General features: G+C 39.8%; 1 protein-coding gene across 1 annotated transcript in view; it reads right to left on the bottom strand.

Annotated features, from left to right (window-relative positions):
- Positions 1-1,021: 1,021 nt before the first annotated feature.
- The window catches only part of Tmem232 (transmembrane protein 232), a gene marked incomplete at its 5' end in the record, with an annotated part of 281,982 nt that continues 256,843 nt past the window's right edge, over positions 1,022-26,160 (bottom strand). Inside the window, 2 exons of the mRNA XM_008856022.1 lie at positions 1,022-1,213; positions 8,927-9,020. Of these exons, the coding sequence (XP_008854244.1) occupies positions 1,022-1,213; positions 8,927-9,020 (286 nt within the window). The remainder of the gene's footprint in view (positions 1,214-8,926; positions 9,021-26,160) is intronic.

Raw genomic sequence — 26,160 nt, 5'->3', positions numbered from 1 at the left:
TAAATAAATTAACAAATTAATAATTACAGTTTTAAAAATGAAATCCGATTTGAAGCCTTTTTGAAAGACTAAAACAAGCCACAATACTACACATGCAAAATGTGGCAAAGTGGTAGAAATTTTCCTTAAGATATTTCCTTAGAGATTCCCTAGTTCCCATCACTAATTTTGGTTCTCTTTGTAACCTGTACCATCATTTGATGTGCCCTGATAATATACCTGTCTCCTGAGTATCACCAAGCCACATGTGTGAAATTGAAAATTAGTTACCTATGTTTTTCAGAAAAGGAATAGATTGTATCAAGGGAGCCCATTCCGTTTCTCCTGCCCATAGGTTGAGAGTCACAGATGAAGTAAAATACCACTTATAAAATAATTCTGGATTGCATGAATGCCTCCAGTAATTGGTACTGAACTTTTCAGGATCATACAAATCCATTCTTATAAGCTCATCTAGAAACCACTGTCACTCATGGGTCTTATCCACCATTCATTAAAGATTGACCAGTCTTAGAAGACTGGCCCTTCTGGACTTGTTCATGCAAAGTAATTTATCAAATTCTGGTCTTTGACATGGGATTTAGTTTTCAAAAACTGACAATAAAACACAGCTCAAAAGAGGCATCATAACTTATTTTATTTGAATAATAGTCATTAAAGGAGTACAAGGCAATGTTCACTCTTATTTTCAAGAAATCATTCTTATACATTGACTCACTGGTCTTCCATTCATTTTACAAACCAACGAATATCAACACAGAATGATCGAGAGGCTGTACTATTGCAAGGGAAGATCAATTGAGGGAGCATAAGCTATAGTCTCAGAAATGTTCAATGTGTGAAATCATTTCATCTAAATGTGGTTAAGAGTTGGTTATTAATGTAGGACTAAGACATGATTATTAACTGGTACCAAGATAACAACTTCTTTAAAAATGGCCTCAAATTAATTATAAGAAAGTTTTCCCAACACGCAGCAAGATTTGCTATTTTCATGGTACTCATTTCTAGCCTATAGAACTCATCTTTTCCCTTGATTCATTTTGTTGTCTAATGAAATCATTTCATAGGGTTTAGTTTTCTTGTGCAATTTCTCTTCCCTTTTCTTCATAATTTCTTGAAAGTGGATTTTCTCTTTTGCCTCTTCATCTTTCAGTCTCTGGGCCTCACATATTATCTCTACTTGCTTCCGGGTCTCTATTTCTTTCTGCCACTGTTATAGAAAGAACAGTTCCTTTACACAAAATTTTCCATGACAGAAGTATACATCAAATTAGCTTTTCAAAGGCACACTCTTATATAGCATTCTCTTCTCACTATTTTTCAGAGGATTTCCTCAAGAATCTTATACTCTACCATATTTGAAAAATACATGAACAGATCATGCCCCACAGAAACAGAACTACCTCTTAAAATTTTGTAAGTAATATATCATTCAAAAGCAGAATTAAAGCAATGTAATTTTGTGTCCCAGAGGATTTTGCTGTCCCTATCAATATTGGTATTTCCGTGACAATATACATCATAAAATAAAATAAATCACGCTAAAGCAAAACAAAAAGGGGGGGGTACAAAAAAATATAAAGACACAGTATGATACAGTTCCAGATGAGGTTGAAAATGAAATTAATGGTCAGACAACTGCTTTCAGTGTAGCAGACCAGTAGAATGTTTCTAAAGTTGTCAGACATGGAGAGCACTAAGAATGGGAAATCAGTGTTGGAACTAATGATGATGAAAGAACCAAACACCATGAGGAGCTTTCTCTTTTTTTCACACATTTGATGAAGAAAATGGTTAAAAGAGAAATAAATCCTCTTCAGACTGAGTGAGAGGTTGAGAGCAGCATCAGTCCCGGAATGACTTTCTAAGAAGTCCACACTCTTCCTTTTGTCACCCTTAGTTCACATATGCACAGAATGGACTAAGCTACATGTTCCTGGACTATGTGCTGTGAGATGTACAGATAACAGTAAACAGAACTAAAGCTCAACACTGGTAGCTTGCCATTCAGCCTTGCTGAAGATCATACAATATTGCAAAATTTTGGAGCACTCATATGAGTAAACATTAAAATCAAAATATTATAACATCATATATAATTACAGTATATGGCCTGTGTAAATTTTTAAACGTTTACTAGCACTAGTTACTAGCACTTTTCTTCACACTCTTAATGCTTACATTTTTGGTTTTTCAAAAAACATTTTTTATAAAATATAGAAAAAAAAAACATCAAGGCAAAGCATCTAAAATATTCAAGCACAGGCTGAAATCGGTTTACAAACATTTGATATTCTACAGTCACAGATAGTTTATTCTCATATAATAAGCCTCATTCTTTATTTATTTTATTTTATTGCTTTGTGAAAAATCCACAGAGGATTAACTCTTTTATTTTTATTTTACTGTTTGGTAGTTTCATACAATTATATAATGAATTTTAGTCATTTTAGCCCTCACTCCATTCCCTTCTCTCATTCCCCTCCCTCTCCCACTGGAGCCCTCCTTCTCTACAAGTCCTCCTCCAGCTTTCATGTCTTCTTTCTGCATGAGACCTACTGAATTTAATTAGTATTTCTTGCCCAAGCATGGGTAGAAGGTTATGTACCGGAGCAAAGGCCTCATCAGTGCCTACACAAATGAAGAATGACCAGTAACTGCTAGTAGTGCTTTGGGGAGATGTGGAGGCTCATGGGCCTCTCCCTCGTGCATGAGAAATGTTGACATGCCCAATCTTGTGCAGGTAACCACAGCTACAGTGAGTTAATGAGTGCACTGTATCGAGAGGACATCTCTTTGCTGTGTATCTCCTGATCTTCCGGCTTTTACACATCACTTATTTTTGGCACTTTGATCAGTTATTATCCCCGCCCAATGTAGTAAGAAACTTCTCTGATATCAGCTGGGTGCAGCACTAATCTCTGGGTATAAATATGATTATATAGAGAACAGTTTAACAATACATACATTTAACAAAACAGTAATAGTAGCTATCTCACTATGACCTTCCAAACCATGGGCTGTTCACTAGATTTATGTACTAATTATGTATTCTCTCCCATGAAGCAGGCCTCAAATCCAAGGAGAAAGTGGTTGGCTACTCCCATAACAGTCATGTTATGATTTCTCTAGAGGGCACAGGTCATTCTTGTAGCTCATAGGATTCACAATCTGGTGAGAGTGTTGATAACATTTTTCCCTAAGTATCTATCCTAGCATCTTCTTTCACTGCCAAATCAAGTAAGTGGGGAGGAAGATTCTAGCTCAGCTCCAACTTTATCTTTGTATGTATTATGAGCAAGTCTGTGGTGTCTTAGCAATGTCTTACCATCAAGTTCTGGTAGGCAGTGGCAAGAGAAATGGTTATAGCCTATATTGTTTTGATGGCCCTGGAGCCTTCCTGAAGGTCAAGAGCCTACAGGGAGTTATTCCACAGTTGCACAGAGATTTTCGTTTAATGACCCACTGTTTGGGGGAAGGAAATTATCCAGCCATGGAGACTACTTCCAGTTAAACTTTCTGTTGTTGTTGTGTAGCTTATATTCTGAATAAGTTTATGAAAGAGTAGATTTTCATTACTCTTAGCTTTTGATGCCCTTCCCTCCTTGCTTAGACCTTTTCACCCCTTTCCCCTTGCATGTCTGATGTTTTTACTATCCCCTCTCTTAGGCCTTTTCTCCTTTCTTCCTTCTAATGACCCCTTTCTGTCTTTCTGGCTTTATGGGTACTCAAATTTAAACACACTACTCTAAAAATTCGTAGCTAGAATTTATATATAAGAGAGAACATGTGGTGTTTGTCTTTCTGACCTGGGTCACCTCATTCAGTATAATATTTTCCAGATCCATCTATTTCCCTGTAAATCTCATTCTTCTTTACTACTGAATAAACTTCAGTAACAGATGTATCATATTTTATGTATTCATTCTTCCACAGATGGAGGTCAAGACTGGTTCCATTTCTTCATTGTTGTGGAAAGGGTAGCAATGAACATGGAGGTGGGTTATCTCTGCTGTAAGGTGTGGAGTCCTTTTGGCATATGCCCAGAAGTAGTATATCTGTGCCATGTGGCAGCTCTAGCTTTAGTTTTTTGAGATACCACCATAGCATCTGCAGTAGTTTGCACTCTCACCTACAGTGAGAGTGCCCCTTTTCCTCAATCCTTGTCAGCATTTGTGGTTATTTATCTTCCTTTTCATTTGTATTTTGTGTGTATGAATGTTTTACCTGCATGTATGTAAATGTGTCATGTGTGTGTGCAATGCCCACAGAGGCCAGAAGAGTGCTGGATTCCTTGGAACTGGAGTTGCAAACAGCTGTTAGCTGCCTTCTGGGTGCTGGGAACCAAACTCATGTGCTCTGCAAGAGCAGCCAGTGCTCTAAACCACTGAGCCATCTCTCCAGCCTTATCACTTATCTTTTTTATAATAACCATTTTGACTAGAGTATAAGGATATCTCAAAGTACTTCAAATTTGCATGTCTCTGATGACTAAGGATGTTGAATATATTTTGAAGTATTTATTAACCATTTGTGTTTGTTCTTATGAGAACTCTGCCTTTAGTTCCATACACAACTTTTTAATTAGGTTGTTTGTTTTCTTGATGTTTAGGTTTTACACTCTTTTTACATTCTAGATAAAGATTTTCTCCTATTTTGTAGGTTTGTTTATCCTAAGGATATCCTCTGAAGAACAGAAGTTTTCTAATTTCATGCGGCCCTACTTGTCAATTGCTGGCCTTATTTTCTGAGCAACTGGAAAGTCCTTACTTATGCAAATGACTTTCAGTGACTCTCTACTTTATCCTTTAGTATCTTCAGGTCTAACACTGAGGTCTTTTATGCAGGGTAAGAGATAAGAATCAGGTTTCATTCTTCTAACCTGTTTCATCTAATTTCCCAGGACCATTTGCTAAAGATGCTATCTTTTCTTCAATGTGTATTTTTGGCTTCTTCGTAAAAAATCAAATAGCTGTAGTTGTGTGAACTTATATCTCTATCTCATTGATATATGTGTCTATCTTTTATGCTGGCACCATGCTGGCTATTTTTTTTTTTTTTTCTTTCTTTTTTTTTGCTATGGCTCAGTAGTGTAACTTAGAATCAGATATTGTGACACCTACAGCAGTGTTATTCAGGATGGCTTTGGCTATTTTGAGATCTTTTGTGATTGAGATTTCACTGGACTAGATTTTTTTTTGTACTGTGGCCATTCTCTAATATTAATCTTGCCAGTCAATGAGTGTATGTTCTTTCCATGTTCTGAGTTCTTCTTCAATTTCTTCATTGTTAAAGTTCTCATTGTAGATATTTTTCATGTCCTTGCTTGGGTTTATTCCAAGATACTAACTGTCTTAAGGTATTATAAGTAAGATTGATCCCCTGATCTCTTTCTTTGTATGCTTGTCATCAGTATGTAGGAAGAGCAATAATTTAGGTGCATTGGTTCTGTAACTTGTCACTTTTCTGAAAGTGTCGCTTCTGGGATTTCTTGGTGGAGTCCTCAGGGTCTCTAATGCATAGAATGTCATGTGAAAAAAAGGAATACTTTGACTTTCTTTTTTCTTTCTGCCTTTGTATCCATCTTTTCTTTCCTTATCTTGCCCTATTGGTCTAGCTAAGATTTGAAATACTATATTAAGTAGGAGTGGGAAAAGTGGACACCCATTTCTTAGTCTTTATCATAGTAATAATGTTTTGAGGTTTTCCTCCATTTTGCATGTTTGTGGCTATAGGTTTGTCAAATATAATTGTTGTTAAGTTGAGGCACATTCCTTCCATTCCTCATATATCCAGGCCATTTTCATTGGGGGGTCATTGCTATGGGATTGGCATTTGGGGGAGGAGATAACTTTTCTCGGTTTTTCGTTTTCTGTTTTTTGTTTTTTTTTTTTGGCGTGTGTGTGGGGGGGTGTGTACTTATCCATCTGTAGTTAGATCACTGGTTAAGACATTTGTTGTTCTTTTAGACTAGGTTATAATAGAGTTGAAGTAACATTTTCTTCTTTTAGACTGTTATTCAGGGCATCAGACTCTATCCCCATACCCCTACTGAAATTTGAGTACTACCTGTGGTAATAGTTTACTGTCCATCAGCAAACCCACCTTGAAAATCAGTGTTAGTTGACTACAGAGCAGTCATTCCTAAAGTACCAATTTTTAAGGAAGTAAAGGAATACCAGTAGTACTATGTGTACTAGTATATTAGTCATTATGGGTTATGAGTGGAGTAAATAAAGAGCAGGAGAGAAATCACAGTGGATTAGTGATGAGTATTACGTTTTTAGTTAGAAAGAAAAGGTGGGGACACACATAGAAGAGGAATAGTAGAAGCAAAGGGGAAAATGGGAGGGACAGACAAGAGTTTGGATTAAAAGCACATTGGAAAGAGGTGAGTAAAGGTATGAACTCAGTATAGAACATCTCATCTCTCAGGAGGTTGAATCACAGAGACTGTAAATTAGAGAAGCCTGAGCTCTTTGGGAAATGTAAAAGAATGGTAGATGCAGAGGAAAACAAACAGAAGTAAGACATGTGAGGGATGAGGTGGATCTCAACAGTTGACCTGGGTAGTATATAAGTAGGAAGCACACTCTGGAGGGGAATAAGGGCTGGGAGACATGGAGTGGGTTGGACGCTCAGCTGACTTCCTAACCCGACCAAGCAGTGAGCCTTTTTAATTCCCCAAACAGCATGTATAAATTCATCAATTGGCATGAAAGCTGTTAATAGGGTATCATATCGCTATTGTCTAGGAAATAACTCCTCTTCCTCTTTGTTTCTTCAAACTTCACAAGGTTGCAATTTATAATATCGAAGCCGTTCTCTTCATTAGCTTCCCCACCCAAAGTTTAATTCCTGTTTGCTTCAGCTGCTGCTGACTAGTTCAGTGTAGACGACATATTGCATTGTTTTGACTTTTACCTGCCATTATTATTGTCTGTTGTGGTAGTTAGGAAAATGCAGATATGCTTGAAGCTGAAAATGGAAGCACCTTTTAAAACTTGGTTCATCTCATTTACTCAATGGTTCAGTCATCATTCTGTGGATTACTGGCAATGTACAAGATAATTGAGCATTTGCTGAATAATGAAGTCTCTCCCCTGTTCTTAGCATTTTATAGCCACTCAACAAAAGTCAGTTGGCTTAGAAGAAGAATTTTATCCATAGCTACAAGTATATGTGTTCCTCTCAACATATACTTCAATCTACAATTCTGCCTAATGAGTATAATCTAAGAATGCAGTCAGCTATGATAAGGTGAAAGGGACAGTAGAAGCAACAAGATCTGAGGATTTCACTTTGTGCAGAGACTCAGTAATTTACTCACTTTAAAACTCTGGGTGAGTACTTTGATTGCAAACCACTAATTCATTATTCCTACTGGTGAATGTGTTACAGGGTTGCTGTGATGACTGAATTAACTATTGTCAGAGATTGTTTAAAAATGTGACCTATTAAGGACAGTTACTAATTTATTCATTTAAAGGAGATGGTATATCTAAGGATACTTCAGTAATATAACACTCAAAGACACATCCAAGACCTTTCTCAGATTAAAACTACAAACTATTAGCTGTTTTATTAGACAGCATATAAAATAATTTGGATTTAGTAATTTCTATAGCTTTTTTTCAGACAGGATTCTTTTGCCCTTAGTCCACGATAACATAAGCAGGCTCACAGTGATTTCCTACATAATGCTTACAGCCTTGGAAAGGACAAAAGATGATGGTTGCTAGACATCATTTTGCAGACTTTTCTCTCATTCAAAATATTATCTTCTGTCTTGTTAAGTAATCTTAAGAATCCTAAATGCATTTGAAGATAACATATACATATATATACATATATGTATGTATGTATGTGTGGATATGTTACTTGTATACATTATATAATAAGAGTAGATATAAATATGTTACCTAGGTATAATGTTGACAAGTTCTCTCTTTTAATGTATGCTAGATCATTTAGTTGAGGTGAATAAGAAAATATAAACTTTGAAACTTATAAACTATTAAAAAATTTTGAGAGTGTCATGTATATTTAACATATTGGTCGGCAAAATCTTTGTTAATACACAATAGAATAATAGCAACAGCTCTGATTTTGTAATGCAAAGGTATCAATCAGTCCCCAAACCCAGTGCTTATCACTATTGTTAGAGTAGTTTAAATTAGTAGCTAAATAACTATTCAATGTGCTCAATAAATGAAAAAAGATCTTAATTTTTCAGAAAATATTAATTAAGAAGAATGCAACATAATTAACTTGGTAATATAACCAGAATCTTGTAGATAATATTGAACTACTAGCAATAAAACTAATTTTAACATATTTTGTATGCTGTGGATTCCAGGTTATATTTAGAAATAACAGAATATAACATCCTCTCTTACTCTAGCTCTATTGCTTTAAAAATGTAGGTATAAATTAATGTTCATTAGATAAGAAATTATCAGCTAAGCATAGCAAAATGAATTAAAGTATTTCATATGAATAGTCATATCACCACAGCTTGCTTAACTTACACTATGAACAAGGTGATTGATAGTCTTTCAGGTCTGTTAATGGTAAGGAATGGCCACTAAAAACCGAGTCAAAGATTTTGTTCCATTATCAGAAACACACTGTAGTAGAAATCAGTGTTCAGTACCTAATATCAGATTATTGTCTAAAAACATCAGTACTAATTCAGGAAACAAGATTAAGTTTCTTTTTTCAAAAATTATAGTGCCTTAGTTAAGGCACTGCGGTATGGCATTGTGGAATCCTGTAGTGAGTCATAATTAAGGTTGGCAATGTCTAATCATGACTCACTTTTAAATATCACACACGAATGCTTCAGTCTTAGGACTACATTTTGTAAAACAATGTGATTTTGAAAAGCTATTTTTTTCTAATTTAATAAAGTTGATCTTACATGATGGTCAATGATTTCTGCCAATTTCTTATCCATCTTGCTGAAGTAATCTGGATATGGAAACGTAGAAATGTTCAACATAGAATGATGATCCCTTCAAAAGAACACACAAAAAAAACCAGATCCAGCATTAGGATTAGGTAGTCTTCCTCCTTAGAATAAAATGGATTTATAAAGTCTTAATTTACTATCAACCACCTTGATCCTACATTGCCAACCTGACATGTAAAGCAACGAGATGGTGGTAAAGGAAGGTTTTGAGGGAGAATGTAGAGGGGAAAGTCTTAGGGAAGGTAACAAGGAGAGAATGCTCCTGAAAATTTTCCATACCCTCAAAAACATCTGATCAGTGTTCTAGTCTGGAAAGCATATCAGTTTTTTCAAGTTTTTAGTGGGCTTTGTATCCTTGATCTCTGTGCTCTGTTCTGCACAAAGCTTGTCAAATCTCCATCTACTTTTATCTGAACCATCGGTTCTCATCTTTCTCCTGGACTCGTGCCTCTTGTTTGAATTACCCAACCCATAGTCCTTTCCCATTCTATTCTTGTCTACACATAGAAACTAGAAACTATATTCTTAAAATTCAGTCATCTCAATTTCCCACCTCACACCGTTCAATATATCACCATTAACTACAGGATTCCAGATCACACTAAGGAAGTTGGAGGTGTGCTGTGATATGTTAAAGTAGTTTAATTTGGTCCCCAGTCTTACCTCTCTTGGAAATTCTTCTTTATACTTACCTCAGCTGCAATTTTACATTTGTAATGCACCCACGTGAATTTTATATTTTCCTTAGTACAGGATGAGCTGCCCAACCAAGAAACCAAGGAGATTTTTGTGTTTGCTTATCAGCCTCAAGTGCCCATCATAGTATCACTAAACACCCTATAAATGTTGTATGTTTGCTGAATGATTAAAGAGCAGATGAAAATTCCAATATGCTTTAACCTTCTACATGTTCCAAGCCATCTACTAGAATCTGTCTCGCAATACTCAGCAGAGCAGGAAACAGGCTTCAGAGTAGAGCAACACTTGTTTCAAAGCAAACAACTGAGGTAACATGTCACCAGGAAGCACAGAGCTCTCTCCCAACCTATGATATTAGGAAGAAAGTGGGCAGAAGCATTGAGCTTTCCATGGCTTGCAGAACACGGCCTTTCACTATTCTATTAAAACACTAAAGAGAAATGTGACCCTGGAAGGCTGGGAGTTGGAGACAGGCAAGGGCTGATACTTAGGTTAACTATATTCGTGCTGTGAAAGCTAGACATTTCTAAAGTTCAAAGAATTATGCTAAATGCTATGAAAAAATAAAATAGACTCTTAAAATTATTTAAAGGTTAAAAGTGTTTAAGAAAGTTGCCTTGAATTCCTTCTTGAATGCTGTGTTAACATTTTTAAAAGTGCAAAACATAATGCTAAAAGGAAAGCTTAAACGAATATGCTTATATATATTTTTTTTTTTCACCAAAAAAGAAAAATGCTCAGATAACCACAAGGCAAAATGAGAAAGTGAAGCAAACATTCAGTGGTATATATGTGTATATAAAAATAGTCAAACACATGGGTTCTCTATTCAGCATATAAATTTGTTCCTTTAATATAGTGTTACTTCACCCTTAAAATGGAAAACTAACAGTTCCTGCTTCATTTTGTTTCTACAAGTTTTAAATGGGGATAAGGTACAGATCGAACACTACCCAAGCATCAACTGCAATGTTATCATGGTTGTCATCAACAGAACTGAAGGAAGGAAGCCACAGCTTTCAGCTAAAACTACCAATTATGGGGAAAGGGAATGAATGAAAGCCAAGACAATTCTGATGAATCCTTACTGAAATGTGGAATTTTGTAATTTTATAATAAGTGAGGAAGTGGAGAGACACTTTCCTGAAATGGATTGTCTCAGAGTTCTGGAGGCCAAAAATCCTAAGTAGCAGGGTTAGTTTAGAGGGGAATGCACTCATGGCCTGTCTCTTAGCTTCTGATGGACCTTGGCCATCCTTGATATTCTTCAGTCAGGGGCTACATTATCCTCTTCTGCCTGCCTCACACAGGCTCTTCCTTCTCTGCCTCTGCAGAGCTTTTCCTTTTCTGTTTCACATAGGAACATTTTTTTTTTTTTTTCAAGAAAATAGGAGTACTTCCATGGGATTTAAGGTCCATATGACCAAAATATACTTAGATGGGTGTCCTTTAGGTTAAGAGCTCTTGACATCCATTTTCTTAGAGTATTAGTAAACTTTACATTGTAAATTCTCTCTTAGCCCTTTGAAATGTAAATTTCCTGACATCTGGGATCCTAACCTGGGATGTCTTTCTCAAGGACTTGGAGGCATTCCTTTGAAAGATAATCAAGGAAGTTAGCCACTAGACTCGCTGGAAGTACAGGAACCTAACAGGTAAATTACAAGAAGCAGACACCTAATCACTCTGACTTGCAAATCTTCTGGCATTTTCCCACTAAATAAACAAACAAAAACATTCTCTTGCTTTTTGTTTTAAGTAAACTGAGTTCAATCTCTTTCTCCTGTTGAGTGGTTTTGAGTAAAATCCTATCTGCCTATTTAATTTATTCAGTGCAATTTTTCTTTGATACAGCACTCTAACCCAGGAAGATCTTATCTTGAGATCCTCATATTAATTCCATTTGAAAAGACTTTTTGTTTGTTTGTTTGTTTTCAAGTAAGAACACATTTGCAGGCACTGGGAGTTAAGACTGGGAAGCATCTTTTAGAAGATACAGTTTGACTCACTATATATGACTAAGCATCTTTTAGAAGATAAAATTTGACACACTATATGACTAAGCATCTTTTAGAAGATACAATTTAACACACTATATATATGACTCAGCATCTTTTAGAAGATACAATTTGACACACTATATATGACTAAATAGTGACAAAATGTCAGAGGGACAAAGAGATTAATTTGGGAAGGAGTGTATACTGGTGTTAGTGGAGCCTAAAATGCCCTGAGGAAGTGCCTCATTTATTTACATTCGTTAGTCAAACATTTACTGCAAAAGCGATGTTCTTATAATTGCCATCCAATAATTTGAAATTCACATTGAGGAAGGCCTAAACTGACACCTACAGGACCCTGGAAGAGCTGCTGTAAGGTAGTATGCTAGAATTCTTTTGAGTAAAAGAGATCTTCCTGAATGGATTATGTATGGATGGTTTTCCCAATAGAATTGTGGTGAATGGATGAAAAGTTTGCTTGTTTCATGTATCAAGGATGAGAAATGCACAGGGTTACTTTCCAAAAAGTTGTGAAGGACATAGTTTCTTTCTTTCTTTCTTTCTTTTTCCTACTTTTATTTATTTATTATTTATTTATTTATTTTATTATTTTAAAAAATTGTTTTTGTCTTTTTGAGACAGGGTCTCCCGGTAGCCCCAGGCTGGCCTTGAACTCACAGAGATCCACCTGCCTCTGCCTCCTGAGTGCTGGCACTAAAGGCATGTAACACCATGCACAGTAGACATAGTTTCTTATGTAGTGTTTTTATTTTTCAAGCCCTTAAAGCTCAGCTAAGTGAAAGTTCCATCCAGCAGGCCAATGGGGCTAGTGGCAGGCACAAATTACCAAGCCTCTGTGACCCTATATCTCACACTGACAGAAGATTCAGCATCAACTAAGCAGATAAATTATTGCTTTGACCTAAGGCAACTGCATTAACTACTGGAAATATCCTAGGAGAGGAAGATACGGTATCAACTACACTGTGCTGGATAGCTTTAATATCAACTTGACACACATGGGTTGAGGGAGCCTCAAGTGGGGAATTGCCTTCATTGGACTGGCCTGTGGCATGTCAATGGGGCACCTTCTTGATTGTTGAGTGATGTGGGAGGGCCCAGCCCACTGTGGGTGGTGCCACCCCTGGGAAGGTGGGCCTGTGTTGCATAAGGAAGCAGGCTGAACAGAGGCCAGGGGAGCAAGCCAGTAAGAGCATTCCTCCATGGCCTGTGCTCCAGTTTATGCCTCAGGGTTCCTGCCCTGAGTTCCTCTCTTGGGCTCCCTGACAAACTGTGACCTGGGATATGTAAGCTGAATAAACCCTTTCCTCCCCAAGTTGGTAGTGGTCAGAGTGTTTTGTATCAGCAATGAAGAATCAAACTAAGACATACACAAACCACAGAACTTCTTCCTTGTTTAACAATTGAATGACTTGCCTTCGAATTATTACAAAGCACTGTATAGCAAGGCTTATGTTTTAGAAACCACTGTAATGTTTGTGTTTCATTATGAAGTTGTGGCTTACAGCAGCTCAATGACCCAACAGACACCCATCATGTAGGAAGTCCAGGATCATTTAACACAATTAGTTAGAAAGCATTGATGACTCATGCAAGTAATCAGGACATGAATTACCAAAATCTAAGAGTAAGGAACCATGAGAAATAAGCAATATTTTGTATACTGTGCTTCTCCCTTGGGCATTTCCCCCAAATACTGCATAGAGCCAAAGGAGACACACACACAAAAAAAAAAAATGGGCAGAGGAATTTTGATTGGCAGAGAAGCCAGCAGAGAATTCAGAAAGCTCATCAGATAGGAAAGAAAAAACAGAGTTCAGAGGGATCAGCACAGCCCCATCCTGAGGACTGGAGCTCAAAAGAAGGGAGAGCCACATTCATAACAAGGTTTGCCCCCAGGGCTCAGCTGAATAATTAAACAGAGAAGGCTAAGTGGCACAGCAGGAGTCACTGCAAAGTCCGCTGGAGATTTCAGATTAGCACCAGCACAAAATCTGAAGTTGAGAATCTTCAAATGGGAGAGACCTTTGCTAAATGTATCAATCTCTCATTTGAATATCCTGAAAATCTACAATGTGGGTTGTTATATTTTAGCCACATGTAGTTTTAAAATTAAAAGTTAGATCATCCTTGAGTCAGGTCATTAGGTAAAAATGGTCTATCATCAATCAAATTACAAGCAAAAGAAAGTAATTGCTTTATGTGGCTCTGAGCAGCAACCAAATTTACAACTTTTCATGAACAAATTTCACCACTCTTTTAAAAAGGGTTAGGCATTACCAGCAAAACATACACAGAAAATTCATTTGAATTGCAAATATGGTCTTGAAAATAACTATGATAGCTAGACCGAGGGTGGGTGTCCCACAGTGGTAGAGAAGCTTGCCTAGTGAGACCTGGAGTTTGATCCCCAGCATTACACTAAAAGAGAAAAAAGTGGTAAATTGTGAAAGCGCTGCATAAAAGAAAGACACCCCCTTGGAGCCCTTTAACCAAGAGGGAGCCTGAGCTGTTCTGAGGAGTTCAGACTTCTCTCAGAACTGTCCTGTCGTCCTGAACAAAGGGCTTCCTCCTTAACACAGTGCTAACAGCACATCAGGCAGGGTGTGGGGAAGGAATGAGGAACTTTATCTCCAAGAGTCTAAGCAGAGTTTACAAGGGAAGAGTAATTTTCTGACCCTACTGACTCAGAACAGCATACAAAGCCACAAACAGGCATCATGAGATTATGCTCAATGTTGTTTTCAACAGTAGTGTGAGATATGTTGTTTTCAATGTTACTGCTGCTTTCAGCTAGAGGTCTTAGGTCTGATTACCACATCTCACCCACATGTACATTGTTTTGAGTCAAGAGCTTAATAGTCACAATAGGGAACATGGTATAAGATTAAAGCTATAGTTCAGTTTACCTTGTGAGAGCTAATTACGCTAGACATTGTTTTTCTTAAAGGCTAGTTAAATTTAAACCAGCTCAGTATACAGTAGGAAAACAGATTGAATGCCCTTTCTAAATAATCTTAAACATACTTAGTATGCTAAGTATATTTAAATAAAATAGTGAAAAGATGGAGAATTTCACTAGAAAACTGGAATACATTTTAGGAATCCACACTCTAATCCTAGAAATGAAACAAATAAAAGCAACACATGAATTGAAAATTCAGTAACTAGGTATAAATAATTGCAAGGTGGTCATAGTAGAAAAGATGAGTGGTGAATGGGAAGATAGGAACATGGAAATGTCTGGGCTCAAAGAAGGACTAGCACAGGAAGTAGAGAAAAGGGGAGAGGCTATACATGAATGTTGAAAGGAACATTGCCACAGTAGCAGAAAATTGGAAACAACCCAGATATTTACCAATAGTACACAGAAAAAATGGCAGATGCATGCAATTCCAAAGCCTTAAAGTGTGTGCCTTTTATTCTGAATACAATAAATGAACTAGTTAGATAAAACCACATAGAAAAGCTAAAATACAAAAAAAAATTATATAAGAAAATGCATAGTAGAATTCTATTTATAAATATTCAAGAATACATTTGAAGAAAATTATGAGGAAACAAATAGATGGCCTAAAATTCAAATAGATTTTCCTTCTGCAATGAAGAAAAGCCAACTAATTAGACAGGGACACAAAGAGAGTTTACAGATATAACAATATTTATTCTTAGTCTGGGTCATAGAAATTTATCTATTAGTTTTATTACTGTTACTAGTAGCACTATTAAATTCACACATGCATATTACGTGTCTCTTGTACCTATATACACATAACAATAAAAAATTAACGAAAAGCACATTTTTGTACACATGAAGCACCTCTGGAGCACATTTTCCAGATTAATCCAAATGAGCAAGAGTTATTTTTGTATAGTAATTGGTTGGATATACTATTTTGACATGTGAAACACAGTTATAATGGACAGTGCTTGCTGCTTGGGTCTGGCGAGGGCCAACGTGAATTATTAGAGGAATACCTTGGGCGGTTAAAGCTCATTCCATTCCCTAGAACGAAATGAGTTGTTGGCTGGGACCCTCGCAGTCCTGGAGCTATTCATGAACAGTGTGATATCCCTGCCAAGCCAAGGGAGCGATACCTGGCAGGGTGCAGCAGCCCTACTCCCGGGCTTTCTGAGGTCCCTTGTTGAAGGTGCCTAGTGTCACGTGGTAGAGATACCAGGGAACTTGGTTTCACTGAGCCCTCCTTTGGGCAGCATTCTTCTGTCCTCTTTGGTGCATCCAATACTGAGCACATCTAATCCACCTGTGGTGTCAGCTCTTGCCCTTTCTTGGGCTCTTGTGCCAGCATAGAGCCACACGTGTTTCTCCAGGTCTTTTTGATAGTGCACCACTGTCCTCTGCATTGTTCAGCTTGGCCAAGTTCAGGCTGTTCCTGTCCAGAGAAACAGAGGAGCAAAGCCTCTTTGTAGCTCTAAGATCTCTGTCTGCTCAGTGTCCCCAGTCCTGGTGAAGGACCCAGAGAAGTGCTCTGAGCCCTTTCTTCATCTCATGGCCCTGGTGCTAAGAAATCATGAGACACTTTTCCTCTAATAAGAGGCATTTGCTCTGTACTCTTGCAGTTCACTTATCAGTGTACCATGCTCTGTAACACCCTTCTATGTTCCAAAGGATTTACCCAGATTTAGTATTGAACTGGAATGCTGAGGAAAAGGAAAAAATGGTTTCTAGTTTTTGGTGCATTTACTTCCCTAGAAAGGGAAGACCAGACCACAAGTCAGAATTCAAGCTGATCATGACTTCCTCAAGGCTTCAAAATCCCCGAAAATGTCACTGCTGCCTTGCAAAAATGAAGTGAAGGAAGGTCAGCTTATCCTTTACAAAATAAGACCTTAAGCAGAACCCTCTGTTAATTTTCAGTCACATTTTCTCTAATTCCATTTCATTTTTCTCAAGAGCCATACCTCATCATAGAATCTAAAAATTTCAAATCTTTAGGGACATTCAACTCTTACTCCTACACTCAAAAGCCCACCTGTCAGACTTAATCTTTCATGCATTTCTCAAAGAGGAGGTTAAAAAGTAGATGATTTTCTGAGTGCATGAGGGAGGGATTTTTATCCCAATTAAATATCTTTATTTTCCATTTGGGATTGCTGAGTGATGCAAATTGTAAATCATATTTGATTATATATTGAATATTACTTTTATTTTCTTTGCCCTAGTCGACTTACCCAATCAATGTTAAGTTTATATATAGCTGCTTATAAAAGATAAAATTTAAAGCACTTTACAGGAAACTTATTCAGTGTTTTTTAAAAGCCACAAAAACACCACAGCCAAAACCAAACTAACATTAAACCAGTCTCCTACATACTTTTTAAAGCTAGGCGTGTAAGAAAGAGGTTGTCCCAAACTGATTATTATTTTTACCATCATCTGTTCCCATGTTTAAAAATCTCTTAGAAAGTTAAACTGACTTTGTGTTGTTCCTGTATTTTAAAACATTGCACAGGTCACAGTCCACTCAAAAGGAGTTAAAACATTCTTCTGCTGTTTCTCTCCTCTCCTACAATGATGGCTTGGGCATTGATCTCATAATTCCCCTGTGAGAAAACCTGTGAGTGAAAGGGAGGCTCCAGGGTCACTGGGCTTCTGATATTCCCAATGATGCTATCTCAGGAGTTCTGTCTCTCTTAGCTTCTCCAATTGCATCTCAATTTTCCTTGCCAGTCAGACTATTGATCTAGTGGTTTCCATATACCATAAACCATTTCTGATAGAAAGTTTCAAGTATCTTTTTCACATTAGGTAGAAGCTGCAGACACAACTAAACAAACATACAGTCAAAAATATTTTAAGATTCTAATTTCTTTTCAATGAATGATCAAAATATTCTATGGACACGTCCCACTATAACAATTCTGCCTGTATTTCTAGACACAGAATGTTATGTAGTTTGTGGTCAAAGAGAATATACTGATGCTCCAACACTGCACATTCACTTACCGCCCCAGAGCAGTTTGTCAACAATCCCCTAAATCATTTTACCAGTTGAGTCTTTTCATTAATTCCATTGTAGACACCAATCTATGTAATTATCACAAGAGGACTGTGATGTGTTTGATGCAAAAAAAGTCAGAGGGCACATAGTCAGGATGTTCTGCAGGTGACTTCACATACAGAGGCGCTGTGTACACCACAAGGGAGTGAATGCAGAGGAGGGGCAGGAGTGGGTCAAGTGCTGAGAGCTGTGCTGCATAGGACGTAAGTTAGAGACTTAAGCATCATGTACTGAAGGACAATGCAGCATGCAGAATCAGAGGTTATTTCTGTTTTAATATGTGGAATTTTAGTATTTTCTTACACACTTTGAAATTGGCTGCTCTCTTGGCCTGTTAGGTTGTCGTCCTCCTGGGAATACTCAAGTCTGTCTGTAGTGTCCAGCCACCAGCCAGCACTTCCTGTGTCCAACATGCAACTATTTCCTAACCTAGTGCCTCATTTGAGGGAGCACAATCTTAAGAAGCTCCTTGAAAGAAAGCTAGTGAATGAAAGTTTAGCAGTTTGAAACCTAGTGTTTCATTATGAGATTCAACAGACTGTGGTGAGAATATCTTTAGGTATTATTTGTTATCTGAAGTCTACCCAAATCAAAGAACAGATGTAGATAAGTTTTCCATTTGGGATTGCTGAGTGATGCAAATTGTAACCGATGTTGTTAGCTAATTTCCAAATATTATGATTCAAATGTATTTAGCTAACCTTTCATTCTACAGTTCTAAAGTGGGTTTTACTATTCTTCAATGGCCTGCAGTGGCTGATGCCATCCTGATTCTCACTGTGTTGGCAGTATTCTACTTGTGCTGTGCTAATATGTGTACAACGGAATCTTAATCGACAGAACAAAGGTGTGTTTCTTGCTCACAAATGTCTGGTACAATTGGGTAGGAGCTCTCTTCTCTGATTGATGATTTAGGAACTAGGCTTTTTTCATCCTGCAACATTACTAAGTCAGCATGTGGTATTCAAGGTCAGTTTGATCAGAGAAGAAAAATGTTGCTAAAATACACTGCTTCGCAAATACTTTGTTGCAGAAGTATGGTGTCACTCATGCTCAGGGCACTTGCCAAGAGTGCATGACTCTAACCCAGTTTCCAAACCTTAACCATAATGATATTTGGGTTAGCTGTTACTTTGCTATAGGACTGTCTTTGTGTTGTAGTGTATTTAGCAACATTGGTGGTCTTTTTTAGTAGATGTCAATAATGCCCTAAACTGTGACAACCTAAGATATTTTAAAACATTGCCAAGGTTTTCTGGTAGGCAAAATCTCCCTGTTTTAGAGCCACAACTCTAACGTAATTGCAAAGGAATCTGGGAAGAGTAAAAGAACATTAAATGTTTCATGGCTGCTAGCAGTATCTTTTCACAGAAAGTTTAGAGTTCTCTTATTTTTTATCTTTTCTATTTTCTAAATGAAATAGATAGCAGACAGATTTCAAGTAACCCCAATAACCAACTGTGACCCTGTGATGAGGAGCCATAGTCCCTCCTCCTTCCCATGCTTTGCAAAGGAGTCACTCCCCTTACCTCTTCCAGCCACCTGAAAGTTGACCTTAGCCACCTGCAGGGGAGGGACTAAGGGTATAAAAGCTGGTAAAAGCACGAGGCCAGTCTCTTGCCATTTTGTGAGGCTGTCAGGAACCACACGACTTATGCTTGGGTGTGGACTTCCGAACACAGCCCTGAATGAGGAGAGGTGCCGACTCTTCTGTAAGTAAACCTGTACCCCAAGCTCAGTTAGCAAGTCCAATAAACTTGTTAACATTCTTTAAACAGGGTTTAGAGAATTCTTCTCTCAGGTTGCCGTAAGGACTGTGGGAGGAGGGAATCAGATGCCACGTGTGTCTCCCAGCAGTGAATTTGATTCACAATTGGCGTAGTGGTCGGCAGGATAGGACGAAACTGAGAATGAGTTTTGGAAAAGTGTTGATGATGTCCCTGATATGGGGAAAGAGAACAACAAATGAAGTAAAGTGGGATGAGGGGAGACTGTGGGCTGAAGAAATATTAACCTGGTGGGCCATCCCCACAGGCTTGGTGGGGGTGGCTGCAGTGACATTATTAATTCAGTGGGCAGTGTATAACTAGGGTGAGGGCTTTTAAGCAGTTGAGGTAGATGGGAGAAATCCCAGGGTGGCAGCTGTCTTGTAGACGGTATGGGGTGGCACACCTGCTTGACCAGTGGGGGCCACCCGGTGAGTATGGAAATGCCTTGAAAACAGCAGAAGGTCTGGAACAGATTATGCAAGCTCTGGGAGTAGCACACCAGGGACAGAAACGTCAACAAGCAGCTGCAGAGGCCGCTGCTATTAGTAATAAGAAATCTGTCCCAAGTGGAGGCCTTAGCCCAAAGGGAAAATGAAGAGTGGGAGAGGGATATGAGGCTGGCATCTTTGGAACTGGCCTCTGACCTTGCTGGTAAATTAGATAAGAGAGAAAAGGAGATGGAGGTGTTGGCATGCCATTTTTTATGTCTAGGAGGTCAAAAAGGGGAAACAAAGCCCAGATCAGAATGATAATAAAAGGCCCATCCTGGGATCCTAAAACCTGGAACCCCTGGGAAGAGTCAGGTAGTGAGGTAGAAGGAAGTGACCTAGAGAAAATGGGAGATACTCCTTGGGTTCAACCTTTAATTCAAAGAGAGGGAAAATCCATGGCCCCACATGCTAATGGAGGTCTTAACAATAGCCTGGTGCAGGAGACCATGGTAATCAGAGAATACTCAGCACCAGAGTTAGTAGAACCAGGAAAGACATTTAAACAAGCTATGAAGGAGCATTTGGCCACCTGGCTTGTGAGGCCATTGAGGGACATGGGGGCAGATGGGCTCATTTTAAGTTCTACAGAAACAGAGAAGTTAAGCAGCATAACCACTCATTCCCCTTTAAGACAAAGATGTCACAGTTTAAGGCAATATGAAGGAAACTAGTCCATGATGGATTGGCTCATATGAGCCATTTGGGACATGTGGGTAACTCCAGCTGAGATTCCCATGATTACTAGAGACTGGAAAATCATTGAGGAAGGACAGGCTCTGTTGGCAGAACTGGGTTTGAGGGAAGCTGTATTTGATGCCCAGTTCACTGGCCCAGACAGGGCTGTTTTTACCAGAGACAAGAAAGAAACCAATTCAGCAATGTCCATGAGATATGGAGCTTTTGGTGGCAGTGCTAAGCCCCATGGTTGGGTGTGACCTGTTCGAGGCTGGCGAGGGTCTGGAGGAATTAAATGATTTAGACGAACATGTAAATAGGGTTTGAAAAGTGCTAAAGGAAGCAGACACAAGGAAAAAGGGCCAGAACTCGGCAAAGGGGCCCCTCCGTGTCTCCAGAGCACAGATGTGGATGGATTTGCATAGAGCAGGATTTGCTAGGGACAAAACTGATGGGCAACCAACAACTATGCTGGTAAGCCTATGGAGGGTTTTAAGACCTGACCAGTAATTAACCACAGAAGTAAGGGAAACTGGAGACCATGAGGTGCAGGTAACTCCAACTGTACCCCTGCTTGAGAGGAAGGCAGCCTCATTGGATGGGACCCCTCCCCAGGCACTGCCTTGAAGGGGTGGTCAAGGTTGCCCACAGGTGAGGGCCATACTGGGTGACCGGAGGTCACATGTCGAGTTGAGGATCTATTTGTCCCCCACTAATATACAAAACACATGGACCCTAGTGAATACTGGGGCAGGGTGTACATGAATTCACAGCAATCCCCAAAAAATCAGGGCCAGTGGATAGCAGTGGATGGGTATTGGTATAAAACCATGCAAGTAAAGCAGACTAGACTCATTCTGGGAGTGGGCAATTATCCCCCCAGGAGTACAAGGTGTGTACCTCTCCCCTGCAAGAACATTTTAGGGGTGGATGACCTACTGGCTCACACCCTACATACTACTGTGGGAGAGTTTCGGCTGAGGGTGGGAATAGTAAAGGCGATTACTCAGGGGTGGGCAAGATGGGAGCCAGTCAAATTGCTCACCCCATGGAGGGTGGAGAATATCAAACAATACCGGCTGCCTGGGAGTCAAGATGAAATTACAGAAACCAGCCAGAAACTAGAGCAGGTAAAGGTTATCCACCCAGCCCAGAGCCCTTTCAGTAGGCCCATTTGGCCTATCAGAAAGCCAGATGGCTCCTGGAGCATGACTGTATATTACAGGGAGTTAAATAAGGGGGTTCCTCCCATTCATCCAGAGGTGCCCAACATTGCACTGCTAACTGATCAGCTGGTGCAGGAACTGGGGTCCTTCCATGCTGTGGTGGACCTTGCTAATGCATTCCTTAGTATTCCCCTGGCTGATGAATCCCAAGATCAATTTGCATTCACTTGGAATGGATGACAATGAACTTTCAGAGTACTTCTCCAGGGTTATCTCCACAGCCCCACAGTTTGTCATGGGTTGGTGGCCCGGGATACCCTGCCCTCCTTCTGTAAGGAGGTTCCAGTATATAGATGACATAATGGTAACTTCTAAGTGCCTTACATATTTGGAAGCTCATTTGGGGAACATGCAAGTGCATCTGAAGGAGTCAGGATGGGAAATCAACCCACATAAGGTACAAGGGCCCGTACAGCGGTAAAATTCTTTGGAGTTTTACTGTCAGGCAGAACTCACATGATGCCAGTGTGGCAGCTGAAAAAAATCCTACAACCTGTACCAATAAATGCTAAGCAGTTACAGGTATTTGGGGGACTTCTAGCGTACTGGCGAATTTTTATACCTCACGTTGCTCAGGTCACCCATTCCCTGTATAATCCAATAATAGAGAGTTGCTACATGGGATTGGGATGTAAAGGCCCAAGAGGCTTTTGAGCAGGCCAAGGTACTGGGTGGGCAAGGTAAGCATCTGTGTGCCCCAATACCTCGGTGTCCCTTCCTCTTGGAAGTCGCCAGGAGCCCTGAAGGTTATGGGTGGAGCTTGTGGCAACAACAACAACAACCTGAACAGACGGTCCCAATTGAGTTCTGATCCCAATCATGGAAAGGAGTGGAGTCCTGGTACACAGTTCTAGAACAGCAACTGCTGGCTGTGCACAAAGAATTGCAACAGGTAGAATCCATTATGGGCCCCACCCCCATTACTGTACAAACAGCATATCCCACAAAAGGATTGGAGGGTCTGTTAGCCAAGCCCTGTCAGGGGTGGCACAAAACCAAATGCTGCAAAGTTGGCATGCATATTTGCAACAGTGAGGGGTGGCTGATCACCAATGCCATACAGGCAGTACTAGGGCCAGTGTCATTTCAAGGCACAGAGACTCTCCCTTCACTTCCTATAGTTGACCCTCTGGCAAGACCTGACTGAGTGCTGGAAGGGGCTCCTGCCATTCCGGCTGATGGCAGGTCTACTGATGACACTGTCAGGGGTGCATGATAAGAAAAGGTAGCAGTGGCAATACAGATGAACACTGACACTATATGGTTAGAGAGAGGAGAAGGAGAAAGCAGTCAATGACCCATAGAGCTGTATGGATAGTAATAATGAGGGAACCTTGGCCAGTAACAGTTTGTACTGACAGTTGGGCTGTGTTCAAAGGCTTAACCTTATGGATTGTCCAATGGGAGAAAGAAAACTGGCAAGTGATGAGATGGCCACTATGTGGACAACAAATGTGGAAAGACATATATAATAAAATGCAGCAGGAGCTAGTGCCCCTGGTAGTTTAACATGTGGCCATCCACTGCCTGGTGAGTCCTCCTGGGAATCAGGAAGCTGATGCCTTACCAAGGTGAGGACTATCTGCCCTCAGGTTCCCCTAGAAGCAGCTCACTGGATTCATATCAAGTCTGGCCACAGGGGAGCCAACACAGAATGGAAAATAGCCAAAGTTTCTGACATCCCAGCAAAATACACTGACATCCAACAGACTGTCCAGGCCTGTCAGGTATGTTCCCGGTTATGGCCCCCCAAGGATGGATGCCATGATGGGACATGTTCACAAATTAGCTTCCCCTGTGAGAGACTGGCAAGTAGATTATATAGGGCCCCTGCCAGTCAGTGAGGGGTGTAAGTGTGCTCTCACTTGTGTGGACACTGCTACAGGCCTTATACAGGCCTTTCCTTGCAAAGAGAGTGACAGGTAAGGCTACTATTAAGGGACTTATCCAACTCAATATCATGTGTGGGTACCCAAGGTGAACTAATAGTGACAGAGGCACTCATTTCACAGGTACAGATGTGCAAGCTTGGCCTGAGGATAATCAGGTTCAATGGTATTTCCACCTTCCATACAATCCTACAGGAGCAGTGTTAATTGAAAGAAAAAATGGGTGCTAAAGGAAAAGTTGAAAGCCTTAAGTACAGAAGGAACCCTACAGGGGTGGAAAAAAGCCTTTCCAGAAGTCATAAGGTTGCTAAATGAAAATCCCAGTACCAGGGGTACTCCTGGGGTTGTCTCCCTATGAGAAGTTGACCAAAAGGACCCCAGAGATCCCCAAAACTATAAAGATGATTGCTGATAATGTTGTCACCTGAAGTGGACGGTAAGACCCTATTGCTAGAGACACCACATGATGTAAGCAGGGGAGAAGAAGAAATCAAGGTTGGACTAAGATGGAAACTCGCTGCCACTGGATGGGTGGCTTTCATAGTGCCAGAAGGCACTATGCAGATGACTGGGGGAGAATTGGCCCCCATTATCCTGTTCAAGGAGGGACCTTGCATATGGCCCTATCGACATGCGAAGCAGGATGTTTCTGCTGGTGCGATAGTGCCTCATCTAGTTTATGTACAACCAGCTAGTTTTCAATTGGACCAAATGCCCACTCCTAGGGATGGGACACACATCTGGTTCTATTGTAGACCAGGCCACTCCCTTATGGCAGGTGAGGTTATAGGCCCCAGTGGAGGAGACATTGCAATTGTGTTGTTAGATGGATGTGATGCATCTACTAAAGTATCGTACAAGCATTTGTGTTTATGCCCATAAGCTATTATAGCAGTTATTGTTTACATGTTTTTGCTTCTTGCTGTTTATGTTTTTATAATAGATGGAATACCATTAGATTGAGCCTTCAGCCCATGACAAACAGATGATGCAGAGACCTGAGAGTCCAGTGCTCTACCACAATGGGAGAAAGGTCACCCCACCCCCTCCAAGGCTCAGGGATATTCGAGGAAGAGGCAGGCAGAAACTTTTGTAAGAGCCAGAGGAAGGGGTGGAATGTGATCCAGATGTTCCTCTGACCCTGTGATGATGAGCCATGGTCCTGCCTCCTTCCCACACTCTGCAAAGGAGTCACTCCCCTTACCTCTTCCAGCCAGTCGGTTGACGTTAGCCACTTGCAGTGGAGGGACTAAGGGTATAAAAGCTGGGAAAATCATGAGGCTGGTCTCTCAACATTTTGTGAGGCTGTTGGGAGCCACAAGATTTATGTTTAGGTATGGACTTCCGAACACAGCTGTGAGTGGGGATGCCCACTCTTTTGTAAGTAATCATGCACCCCAAGCTCAATTAGCAAGTCCAATAAACTCATTAAGATTCTTTGAACAAGGGTTTGGAGAATTATTTTCCCAGGTTGTTGTAAGGACCCTGGGAGGAGGGGATTGGATGCCATGTGTGCCTCCCAGCAGTGAATTTGACTAACACCCACACCACCTAGTACTTGTGCCTTTGTGTAATTCCCTTTTCCTGAATATGGATTAACTGAAGAAGTTGCATCTGACCAGCAGACTATAATAAAGATGAGACATCATTTCTATGATCAAGTGTGGTTTCTGTTTTAATAGAAAGCTCTGTTTTCTCTGTTGGCTTTTATGTTTTAATCATTCAAGCTTGCCATACTGGACATGCACAGAAGCCAGGGAATGTGTATGGTCTATGGTGAACAACCACCAAGTCTCTGAGATTCTCACTCTAGCAGTTCACAAGACACTAAAACCTACTGGTTATTCTGGAGTGAAGCTGGAAGCTGAGCCTCTCCCAGGTCCTCTTCTGAATGACACTAATCCTGGCCAATGCCTTGAATGCAAACATGAAAAACATCCCTGAATCAGTGGACCAGCCGAGCCAGAGCTGCATTCTTAATCCATCAGAACTGTAAGATGATGAACACACACTGTCTACAGTTGCTATGCTGTGTGGTCATCGGGTAAAGAGCAATGGTCACTAATGCACTATGCCATTTAGCAAATTTCCTTTTTGAGCACCATTTGAGCCCTTTAAGTTTCTCTTTAATTCCTTATATTAAAAAAGGAAAAAACTTGACGAAAGTGCTCCTTTGCCTTCTCTGTTCTTTCCCTTGAGGCTCCCTTATTTACAGACTTCTAGGCCAGCCCAAGTTTCTTCCTGTGTGTACTCTCTGGCTCTCTTTTTTTTTTTTCCTTTGTTACTATTAGACTTTTGATTTTACCTTCTAAGCCTTCTACAATTTCAACTTCCACTCTTCTGATTTTAATTTCTAAGAACTCTATTTCTTATTCTTATTCTATTCTTTT

Source organism: Nannospalax galili, unplaced genomic scaffold, assembly GCF_000622305.1.
Source record: "Nannospalax galili isolate Female #2095 unplaced genomic scaffold, S.galili_v1.0 scaffold27, whole genome shotgun sequence".
Lineage (NCBI taxonomy): Eukaryota > Metazoa > Chordata > Mammalia > Rodentia > Spalacidae > Nannospalax > Nannospalax galili.
Note: the sequence above shows the minus strand (reverse complement) of the source record. Positions and strands in the feature narration are given on the sequence as shown.